General features: G+C 52.0%; 2 protein-coding genes across 3 annotated transcripts in view; both read left to right on the forward strand.

Annotated features, from left to right (window-relative positions):
• The window catches only part of CUTC (cutC copper transporter), a 4108-nt gene extending 3339 nt beyond the window's left edge, over window positions 1–769 (forward strand). Inside the window, exon 6 of the mRNA XM_010175461.1 lies at window positions 341–769. Within this exon, the coding sequence (XP_010173763.1) occupies window positions 341–452 (112 nt within the window). The 3' untranslated portion in view covers window positions 453–769. The remainder of the gene's footprint in view (window positions 1–340) is intronic.
• Window positions 770–4169: 3400 nt separating this feature from the next.
• Window positions 4170–11368, forward strand: part of ABCC2 (ATP binding cassette subfamily C member 2) — a 17273-nt gene continuing 10074 nt past the window's right edge. For both annotated transcript variants that reach the window (XM_010175463.1, XM_029086865.1), the window contains exons 1-11: window positions 4170–4211; window positions 4766–4939; window positions 5408–5533; window positions 6558–6692; window positions 7111–7233; window positions 7575–7630; window positions 7880–8111; window positions 8741–8922; window positions 9491–9668; window positions 10169–10423; window positions 10909–10974. In XM_010175463.1, coding sequence (XP_010173765.1) covers window positions 4170–4211; window positions 4766–4939; window positions 5408–5533; window positions 6558–6692; window positions 7111–7233; window positions 7575–7630; window positions 7880–8111; window positions 8741–8922; window positions 9491–9668; window positions 10169–10423; window positions 10909–10974 — 1569 coding nt within the window. The remainder of the gene's footprint in view (window positions 4212–4765; window positions 4940–5407; window positions 5534–6557; window positions 6693–7110; window positions 7234–7574; window positions 7631–7879; window positions 8112–8740; window positions 8923–9490; window positions 9669–10168; window positions 10424–10908; window positions 10975–11368) is intronic.

Here is an 11368-nt window from a genome sequence, read left to right on the forward strand (position 1 = left end):
TTGTGAGGGCACTTGTGTGGCACTTAGAAGGCAGGTTCTGCTGTGGTTGTGTTAGACCTTTAACACTGGAGTGTGCAGGATTCGGGAGGCCAGTGGGATGTGCCTCTGAGGAATGAGTGCAGAATGGCTTATGTTTGTCCACGGGTCCGCACTGGGTTTCTGTTAATGCTGTTTTTTCTTGCCTTTGGATTATTCTTTCTATTACTGTCTTGTCTTTGGTCTGGGTGGCACCAGCAGGTTCTCTGGCCACTGCTGAGACTGGGGGAGATCGTGGGTTTTCCTTAGTGTGTCTTACTCATCTGTTTCACCCGCATATAGTAACCGGTGATTGTTTTGACAGAAATCCAAACGTTGCCATGGGAGCGTCCTTCTCTGCCCCTGAATACTCCATAAAGGTGGCAGATGTGGCCAAAGTGAGGACCCTGAATGCCATTGCAAAGAACATTCTGTAGTGGAAGGCACCGTGCTTGGGACAAGAGCGCTGAGACTCCAGGGTCTTCTCTGCCACATGGACAGATGGGTACTGCTTCCGTCCTCAGGCTGCAGAGGATATGAACTAGGTGACGAAGCCTGACATCTCTTCCCCTGAATGGCCAGACCCTGGCCTGGAAACTTGTTGGCCATTTTAAATAAAAGGACTCATTCCCAGATGTTGCAGCAGGCAGCTGCTTGGCAGCATTTGGGAGAAAGGGAGCTGAGCAAGTAGGGGGATTGAATTGTGTAGCACTGCATGTGATTGTCAAATAAACACTGCAGCTGCCCCCCTCTTGCTGTGCTTTTTAAAATGTATTTTTATTTTACAGCTAAGATTTGTATTGCTTAGCTCAGCACAGTGTGCTCTGGTGTCAGTTTGTGAGATACATACTGCAAACAGCCAAGTCCGTGTTTGTCTGTGTGACACGAGTCAGCACAGGAGGCGGAAACACTCCCCGAGAACAAAGTAATAGCAAATAAACATTGGGCTAAGTATATGATTCAAACCGTGGTGTCAGAAGTAGGTCTGAGACCTGCCTGCTTGGTCTGAGAGGCAAGAGCCAGACTTGTGCCACATTCATCAGGCCTCTGCTGCACCAGAGGAGAAAACAGTCGCATCCAGAGTGCCAGGGAGGGAAACGTCATAGCCACAGCTGGAAAACAAGGCCTGCTGTGGTCAGCCGTAGGATAGCTGGGGATTAGCAGTGCAGCAGCTGCTAGGTAGAGAGAAGCACATTGGTACATAGAGGTGATGAACACAAGAAGTTCTAATGGGAAGGAGCTTGTAACTGCCTGACTGATGAGGTGAGCTAGTTGTGAGGTGTCCTGGGCTGTGAGGCGTGACTGCTTGGGGTGGGATGGCCATATGGTGAGATTCCTTGGGGAGGACAAGGTGTTTTTTCTCAGGGACTTTCCAGGTCCTTTTCCTAACATGAAGCACAAACCCATGTGCTTGTTCTCCAGAGGGTGCTTGGGGCAATGTGCCTCTGGGGTTGTTGCTGCCTGGTCAGAATTGAAGCCTTATACTCGGTTACCCTGCACAATACTCAACGGAAGACCTGAACGGTGTCAGAATGGGTAAAAGAGTAGAGACGCAGAGATAAAGCACCTTTATTCTGCTGCCTGCTCATCTCTAAATGGTCCACAGAGCTGAAGGGAATCCCCCTGGCAGCACAGATAGCAGATCTTCTTAGGAAGCAAAAAACAGGGTTCAGATTTGCCCATCTTGGCAATAGCATACAGCCATGAGGATATACAGGAAAACATAACATTTGAGAAGGTGGCAGCACCTTTTGTCACCTTAAGTGGAATGAGGTCATTGAAAATTTATAACCAAGACTAAGTACATATCTTCAGCTCAAAGGGTACATCCACCTTTTAATGTGGATCCATCAAAGGTACTGGTGTCTCCTAAAACACACCTCAGGAATGTACGTGGTAGTTCTCACCACAGGAGCTGGGAAGGGAATGGCTGCTTAGTGCTGGTGTCGGCGCCTGCTTCAGCACTGCCAGGTGTGCAGGCAGGAGGAAGGATCCAAACTAAAAAGAAGAAATTAGTTAATTTGTGGTTACAGGCAGTAGAGTTCAGGACAGTTGATTAAGAGTTCATGGCTTATGTTTTGAGGTATCGTGAGTCACGGTGATGATTAAGATACCAGTAACTCAGTTAACAAGAATATTCTGCTGACACAGCCCCCCAGCATCATAAACACAGAGTTTGGTTCTTACCTTTTATGTAAAGTTTAAAAAAAAAAAAAGAAAAAAAGGTTTTTGAACTCATGTGTGGTTAGAGCATGACAGAGCAGAGAAACAAGCCCTCCAGAAACAGAGAGGAGCAGTGAGGGCTGGACTCATCTGTAGATTGTCTTGCAGAAGCCTCTGTCCTGGACCAGACTTTGTGTGAGATGGGCATGAAGCAATGCTTAATTTTGAAAATTCAGGTTATAAGATGGTGAGTGTCTCTGCAGCAGCTGAAGACAAACCACAAACCAGGACAGATGGGTAAAGGCAGAGGAGCACAGGGAAATGGTGTGGTATTGTTGGCCAAAGAGACCCAACCACTTTGATTAGCTTGTTCCCAGTGAACATTTTCTGGGTATTGTAGTGAAGGAAGCTTTATGGAAGGAGCTGAAGGAGAGTGAGGTGGCTTTGTGGGTTTTTAGGAAGAGCATGTCCCAGGTATGAGAGTAGAGAAAGTGGGGGTGTGCTTGTTTTGAAGATGGCTGGCATCCTGTGCTGAGCAAAGGACTTCAGCTCTCAATGGGAGACCAGAGATGGGGTGAGGATGAGCTGTGACACGTGCTGAAAACTGAGACAAGTGATGGGACAGAGCATTAAACAGGAAGGTGTCAGGAGCAAGTGCTCCCCTGGGCAGCAGCACTCCAGGTGGGTACAAGGCCACAGGACCCTTGTGCCAGTGAACAGAAAAAAGACTCACGTCAGCACTCTGGATGGAGAAGGGCTGAGGGAGTGACTGCTCCATTCACTTATTTCTTATCCATTGCATCGGATTGCTACTCTCATCTCTTCCAGCCTGGAGGACCTAGCACCAGGGTTAGCTTTATTTACAAAAACAAGTGGATTTAATCAGACAAGCCAATAATAATTAACCAATAAGTTGGACATTGAACCTTCCTCTGCTATTGATTGTAAGGGGGTTGTTCCTGAGCAATTACTCATTGTATCACCCGTGACTTCCGAGTGATCTACTAACTCCATGAACAATGAGACAGCAGAATCCTTGTAGTCACCCTACCTTCCCCTTTTACCTGCTGATCCCTGAAAGCGTGCGTGATAAAGCAAATTCAGTTCCAGCCTTAGAGTAGCATCATCCCTACCTGCTCCCACACCTCCACCTTTCTAAGCAGCAGGGTGATGATTTAATGGCAGTCATCCTCCTCGGGAATGGTCCTCTGGCTGTTTCAGATGTTGGGGGTTGCCTTAGAACAAAGATTCCAAGTCTCTTTTGGGTTTTGTGGCCAGCCAACTGTTGTAACATGCAGACAACCAGAGATGTGGGAAAGGGAGAGGCAAAAGGAAGAGCTGGGAAAGTCTCCAGGCTGTGCTGGTCAGAAGAAGTTGGTAAAAGGAACCTGGATCCCGGGGACTCAAAGACCACTGCAGCATGCAGTCAGCTCAGGTGCCAGATGCTGCAAGTTCCCAGGCCTGGAGCACTGCTGGTGTCCTGGGCCTCCTTGCTGGGTGGTAATTGAGAAAGAGTGCTATCTTCTTTGGCTCCTGAGGGACCAGCCTTTGTGGGACTTTTTTTCAGCATTCAGCAGGCTTATTCTGGCAGGAAAGGTCTGTTGCACCAAAGCAGATTGGGTCTTTAGTGGGTCCGTATGACCTTGTCTTGGTTGGTGTGCACCGGTGAGGGCTGTGGTTTCTGAGCAATGGCTGTGGTGTCCTGCAGTGACTGTGACAGCGGCTTCCCTGCATCTCCTCTGTCATCTCTTTCTTGGGCCTTCCTCTCCTCCTTTCCCCAAAGCCCACACAGTTCCCAAAGCCCTTTTGGTCACTGCTTGGGTCTGCAGTGTTGTGCAATAGCACCAAGTTAACAATTAACTGCGTGTCATCACGGATTTTGTCCCAACGCTGCCTGAGGGTGTGTGGGGACTTTTGTCCCAAGCATCCACCCAGGATTCACAGCCAGGCAGAGCAAGGGGACGGAGCTGCCATCTCTTCTCATCGGAGCCATGTCAGCAGCCCTGGACGATTTCTGTGGCTCCATCTTTTGGGTGAGTGGCTGCATCATCTCCATGGCCTGTTCTTGGGGTAGGACCCTCAGTGGAAGGGAGGAGCAGTAGATTCCGGAGACCCAACTGCTGAGGTTGGCTGAGGTTCTGGTATTTACCCAGGGCTGCTATGGCACTGGGTGCTGTGCACTGCCTGGGTGGTATCCACGAGACAACGATGCAACTGATGGTTCCCTGAGTAAGCCCTGTCCTGTTTTAGCCCCACAGCCCAGCTGGGAACACAGAACACCTTGCATGGACCTTTCAGGGAATGATTTGGGTCCAGCTGCTGGAGCTGGCTTGGCTCTAGCAAGGGGTGGTTTTGGGGGAGGCCCTTCCAGGTTCTGGCAGATAGATGGGTAGGGTCATGTCACCTGGGACCTTGGACGAGCTCTGCAATGCTCAGCCAAGAAGATGGGAGTTGAGGAGGGGGATGCAATGGGATGGAATGTGGTGGAGCAGGGTGGGCAGGAGCTATAGGAGTGCTGGCTCTTGTGCTGTGAGGCAGATGAGAGTTGAGCCATCCCAAGTGACTTGGTTGTCTGTGTTGCCCCCAGAATGCCTCCTTCCTCACTCGTCCAGATGCCGACCTGCCCGTGTGCTTCCAGCAGACTGTGCTGGTCTGGGTTCCCCTTGGCTTCTTCTGGATTTTGGGACCATGGCAGCTCCTGCCCATGTGCAAATCTGGAGCCAAAAAATCATCTGTGACCAAACTCTACATCACCAAACAGGTAGAGTGGGACTGAGAGGGCACAGAGGGCAGGCTGGAATAGCTTTGGATGAAGAGGTGGTGAATGGAAAGCCTGTGAGATGGAGAGATGAGAAGTGTAGGAGAGAAGGAGCAATAGGCTAGGGTACCATCTGGGACAGAAATGTAGAGGTGAGCCCAAGATGAGACCTATCTGGGACAGAGGGGATAGCAGGGCTGGGATGCACTGGCAGGGAGGGCTGAGGTGTGTATGGGAGCCTCTCATCTTGTGGGCTGTTACCCTCCAAGCTTAAAATGATGGCAGTGCTCCTGTGGAATTGCTGCAGCTTCACAGCACCCTAGAAAGCTCTCCTGGGCCAGGTTTGGGTAGGAAAGGGTATAATGGTGTGTGGGGCATAGTGCTTTTACACCTGACTGCCTTGTCTCCGGGGGGTTCCCAGTGCCCACGATGGGCTGGGGCTCCCCTCATGGTGCTCCCCTCTCCCCGCAGGTGCTGGCTACCTTGCTGATGCTGACAGCAGTGGCAGAGGTGGCCCTGGCGTTTGTAGAGGACACAGAGCAGGACCCCCTGCCAGCTGTTCAGTACACAAACCCCAGCCTGTACATCGCCACCTGGGTAAGGGATCAGCTGGTAAATGTGCTGTGTGTCACCAGAGAGACAGGGTGTGAGACCATGGGGCCAAGCAGCAGAAAACATCCCACAGCAGAGCCGTCAGCTAGAGGGAAACATAGCCTGGAGGGTGGGTAGGGACCAGCCCTGAACATGTGTGGGTGGTGCACAAGGGTGAGAGGTTGAGGGCAGGTGTCTGGGTGTATGGTGCTCCATCCTTTTCTCCTTAAAGCTGGGATAGGTACTGTGCCTGTGAGCATAGCTGACCTGTCTGGCAGAAGCCTTAGTAGCAGCAGTATGGGTTTCACAGAACTGATTGCACAGTGTGAATGTCAGGCCATGGCTTCCTGCTCTGATGTCTCACAGCTTCCCTGGCTTGCTGCTCAGTTTTGTGCAGAGTTGTGAAGTACCACAGGATACCCAGGCAGAGAAGAAAGCTGAGGATGTAGAGGCTATTAGTTGATGGAAGCTGTAGATATCTTGTAGATGTGAGCTATTCTAACAGTTCTAACAAAGCCACAATGCTCACGAGCTACACTTAAAAGCAAAAATAACAGCCCTGTTTGCTATTCTTTGTATTTTGTCATGTCATTTAGTTTCACGTGCAGAGTTCGTGTGAGATGATAAACAAGGGGACTGCCCAGAGAGGCTGCACTGCCGGGTCTCTCATCTGGCTTTAATTCCAGGTCTGGAGGCAATATGCAGGAGACTGGGTGTGACCTCTCACAGCTGGGTGTATCTCAGAATCTGGGGTGAGAACAGCTAAAAAGAGAAATAGTGTCCTGCTGTAATGTCAGGGTGTGAGGAGCCTGATCTTACATCTTCCTGAAATAAACCTTTGCTCTGTGCAATTAACTCCAAAGCTTATGTAGGGTTAGCAGTGAGCTCAGGCATCGGAAGCTCAGTGTCTTCAAGGCAGGGAGTCCCAGCAGATGACATGTGCTAGGACACATGCTCCAAAGGCACGTTTGGAGGCCAGACCTTGTCCTGCAGCCCTACCTGAACCTCTGACTGATTTTCCTTCCGCTAGGTCCTGGTCTTGCTGATCCATGATGCGCGACGCTTCTCCTTGTGCAGAGACTCGGGGATACTTTTCTGCTTCTGGACACTGTCCCTGCTCTGTGGGATATTGCCATTCCAGTCGCTCATCCGGAGAGCCCTGCAGGTTGGGTTTGTCAGGAAGCTCTGCACTTCCCTATGGTCTTGTTCTGTCCCCAAAGAAAGTTCCTTCAGGTTTCATCTCTTGACAAGCTCTCAGTGGTATCACTGAGGTCCTAGCTGCCCTAGGGGCCTTGGAGAAGCAGAAGAGACCTGAGAAGGAATGGCTCTTTGAATTAATCCTGTGTCTTTGAGGAGGCATAAGCTCTCCAGTACCAATTTTTTTCCTTATGGACTTATGGGAGGAGAACAGGGAGAAGTATAGAGGGGTGGTGGAGGGAAGCTGAGCCAGGACCCAGAGCAAGTTTTGCACTGCCCTGTTGTGCTCAGACCTGTTCACTGTTCTGAGGGCAGATCTTGCCTCTGAGGGCCAAGTGGCCTTGAGACAAGCCCCACCAGTCACCCTGGCCTCTCCATTCCTGCAGGCACCAATCTCTGACATGCCACGGTTCATCCTTTTCTTCATCTCCTACGGGCTCCAGCTGCTGCTCTTCCTTGTCTCGGGCTTCTCAGACATCACCCCAGAAACAAAGGAAATCACAAAGAAGGTGTGAGGTCCATGCAGGAGTGCGATTGGGATACCGCATCCCATCTGGTGGTGTGTGGGGCAGGGTGGGCTCCGTGCAGAGACTCCTTCTGGCCCCTGTGGGAGGACAGGTCTGGGGACTTCAATGAGGGGCACCACAAGAGCTGAAGCCTGCAGCCTGGGACATCTGCATGTATGTCCAAGGGGAGCTGCTTCTGGCTGTGAGATGGGGTTCCTGGGGCTGGAGCTCGCACAGTTTGAAACTTCTGGGTTTCCCTAATGGCTGGAGGTGCTGAGTGCTCTTGTCAACATCATCCTTCAGCATCAATGATCTCTTGGTACCCACTTTGCTTTGTACCCTAGAACCCAGCAGTGACAGCCTCCTTCCTGAGCTCCATCACCTTTGCATGGTACACCAGGTGAGCTGGGCCCTGTGGGAGGCTGGGCTGGTGAAGTGTGGGGGTGCTTTAGGGCTGGGCCAGTGCTGTTTTGGAGATCCTGCAGCACAGGCTGCTTGGAGTTAGTTGTGAGAGGCACCACATTCGGTGCAGTCTGTGCAGCCTGAGCTCAGGGCCAGGCTGGGTGTGAAGGTTCTGCGTTTGCAGCAAGGACTCTCTCTCAGATGTAGTGTGGGACACTTGCTGAAGGGAGATTTCTCTGTCCCACAGCATGGTTTTCAAGGGCTTTCGCAAACCCTTGGAGATAGAGGATATCTGGGAATTGAAAAGTAAAGACAAGACAAAGGCTATTTATGCTGTTTTGGAGAAGAACATGAAGACTGCGGTGAGGAAGGCCCAAGGAGAACTGGAAAAACGGAAACGCAAGAAAAGGCGCCGGGAAGGTGACGCAGACCATGGGAACAACATGACCAAGGCCCAGAGCAAAGACATCTTGGTGCTGGTAAATCCCTTCTCACTCCTGGCCTTGCATGGGACTGAGATCTAGATCCAGCCTTGGGGACTAGAGTTACCTCACCTCCCTGCAGTCCCCCTTGCTGGGTTTTCCTGTCTTTGATTCTGCAGGGCCATTGGCAAGGATGGGGGAACCCATGATAAGGTCTTCCCTGTCCTCAGCAGGTCCCTGTGTTTTGAGAGACCAAGAAAGTCTCCATCCTTCTGCCCTACAGAAGGGCAGGAACCATCCTCAAGTCCACAGTACAAGCAGCTCTCTTATCTCTGTCTTAAAAAACTCTGATACCTCCCAGCAATGAGGTCAGGGTGAACATCACTCTATGACCACCCCTAGCCCTGGATTCTTCCTAGAGTGCCTGATTTTTGGCCTGAGGCATTCAGGGTAGTTTGGGGTTTGCAACAGCTGTCTTTGGTGCATCTGCACAAGAGAGGTGTTAGCACTGGGGGTGTATGACATGAGCAGAGATCAGCGAGAGGGAACATGTCAGGAGGTAAAGCCAAGGCTTCATTCAGGATACCTGATCTGAGGGCTGTGGCACTGCCCTTGAAGCATCCTCCCAAGTGCAAGGAGCCTGCACAACCAGCAGCTCCTTTACTTCTGTGTGGGTTTCCCTCTAGGAAGAGAAGCAGCCAAAGAGGAAGAAGAAGGAGGACAAAGGGGATTCCGTCCCTCACAAGGATTTCCCCAGGGGCTGGTTGGTGAAAACCCTGTGCAAGACCTTCTGGCAGAACCTTCTGCTATCGGTGGCTTTCAAGCTCGTGCATGATGGACTTGTGTTTGTTAGCCCCCAGCTGCTGAAGTGAGTCCTTTCTCTCTGTCCCTGTCCCTGCCCTGTCCTGGCTTTGCACCCAACCCCAGCACCCTATGTGCACTGCATCCAACCCCACCATCTCCACTTGTGTAGCTCTCCCAGCCCCACACCCTGGGGACTTTTTCTGCCATCACCAAAGGTGTGAGAATGTGTTGGGTTAGTTTAATGAAGAACTGATCTGAGCTGGCTGCCAGCTCTTGCTCCCTGCTCCCTACAGCCTTTGTTATGCAGTCCTGCTCCCTCCCTGGAGAGAGTCCCTGGTTCTTCTTTGGGGCCCTTCATGAGCCAGTCCCACTCAACCCAGCAGGACCTGCCCCATTTGTTGTGCAGAGCCGCACAGTCTCTGTGGATGATCTGACACAAGTGATCTGCTGCTGTATGTGAAATACAGTGTCCCTGGGCTGGGGATCCCCAGCTTGCTGAGTGCTGAGCCAGTTGTCCAAGCAGAGTCTCTGTCTCTGCTCTCGTGAGGATGCTCTCCCTGCATCGGTTTGGAGCATCCTGCCCGGGTCTGTCTCAGTAGAGTGGGGGTCTCATGGACCACTCTGCCCCGCAGGCTGCTGATTGCCTTTGTGTCGGATGAGGAGTCCTTTGCCTGGCAAGGCTATTTGTACTCCATCCTGCTCTTCCTGACGGCGCTGATCCAGTCCCTCTGCCTGCAGCAGTACTTCAGCTTGTGCTTCCAGCTTGGCACAAACGTGCGTGCCAGTCTCATTGCTGCCATCTACAAGAAGGTTGGTATGGCACTGTCACCACCCCCATTGGCTTTCTCCAAGCTGGGCCTGGGGATACTGGCATCTGTTGCTTGCCCCATCAACCTGGGACAACTGGAGCGTATGCCCTTTACTTCCCAGGAAGGCACAGGGACACCTTGGCTTGTGGGACACCCAGTCAGCACTGAGGACACTGTGGATACTAGTTCTGCCTGGGACATGGGTGCTGCAGCCATCTGTCTGACGGCTAGCAGGGGCTGAGGGAGGTTTCTCTTCAGAGGAGTGCAACACCTAGGGCAGCTGCCGCTGGGATTCCTGCGTGGGGATGTTTCTTTACCCCCAGCATCCAGTGGCTCCTGGTGTGCAGGCAGTGATGACAGTACCTGTGGCCAGCAGAGAGGCACCAGGAGTGAACCCAGGAGCAGTTTCAGCCTGGCCTGCTAATTCCCTGCTCTGTGCCATGCTGCTGGCAGCCAGCTGCTCTCAGACCGGCTTGGGGTGACTGTACTTTCCCTCTCCAGGCACTGACCATGTCCAGCGCCACCCGCAAGGAGTCCACGGTGGGAGAGACTGTGAATCTGATGTCAGCTGATGCCCAGAGGTTCATGGACATGGCCAACTTTGTTCATCAGCTGTGGTCATCTCCCCTGCAAATTATCCTGTCCATTGTCTTCCTCTGGGGAGAGCTGGGCCCCTCTGTCCTGGCTGGTATCGGAGTCATGGTGCTGCTCATCCCCATAAATGCGTTCATGGTTGCCAAGGCCAAAACCATCCAGGTCAGTGGTGGGTACAAGATCCTTCCTGGCCTCCCACTCCTGAGGCCCACTGTTGCTCCCCTAACTCCTTTTCCAGACTCCCTTACCCTTCCCTGTTATGCTGGGGATCTTTCCCAGCCTAGGAAGTTCATCTGACTTGGGCTGGGCGTGTCTCTAGCCTGAGCCTGGGGACTGATCAGCTGAGATGAGCAGGAGGCACGTGAGACCTGTTCTACCATCACAGTTGAACTTGAACAGGGATGGGTGCAGCCTCAAGTACTGAAAGTGAGATATTGCCAACCGTAAAATAAAGCTCTAGCTTCTACCTGACAACAGGGTGCTGTTTTTTCCCAGGGGAAAAAGCCACAGGGAACCAAGGTCCAGCTTTGTGGATTGGCTTCTCTGGGCTTTGGAGCCCACCCTTTCCTTCCCTGTGTTAGCTCAGGTGTATTTATAAAGGTGAGCTGCTGTCTGGTTTAGGTGACCTCTGGCTCTTCTGTTTGTAGGTGAGGAATATGAAGAACAAGGATGAACGCATGAAAATAATGAATGAAGTCCTCAATGGAATCAAGGTGAGCAATGGATCCTGGGCAGCTGCTGCACCCCTCTTCTTGGTGCACTGTACCTGGAGGCAGCACATTTGTATAACTACAGCACCAGCATTACAGTCGAGCTTGGGGCCCCTGAGTCTGGGGTAGCCAAGCCTCAGTCTCTGCAATTCTCTTGGCTTCCTCACCTTTTGAAAGGTTGGCTGGGGAGGAGCTCTGGGTACCTGGACCAAGACTTGCAAGCCAAGAGAGAGTTTTCTGGATGGCCATGGTGGTGAGCAGGCTGCCATGGAGGTAGAAGGGTTGGCAGTGACCTGTAAGCCGAGGATGAGGGAGTGGGAACACTGCGGGGAAGTGCTCTGAGCCATGGGACAGGAGAGGAGAGGGAAGATGTGGACAGGCAGGTTTCTGAGCAAGG

The sequence above is a fragment of the Antrostomus carolinensis genome, unplaced genomic scaffold (assembly GCF_000700745.2).
Source record: "Antrostomus carolinensis isolate BGI_N321 unplaced genomic scaffold, ASM70074v2 scaffold25629, whole genome shotgun sequence".
In the NCBI taxonomy this organism is placed as follows: domain Eukaryota; kingdom Metazoa; phylum Chordata; class Aves; order Caprimulgiformes; family Caprimulgidae; genus Antrostomus; species Antrostomus carolinensis.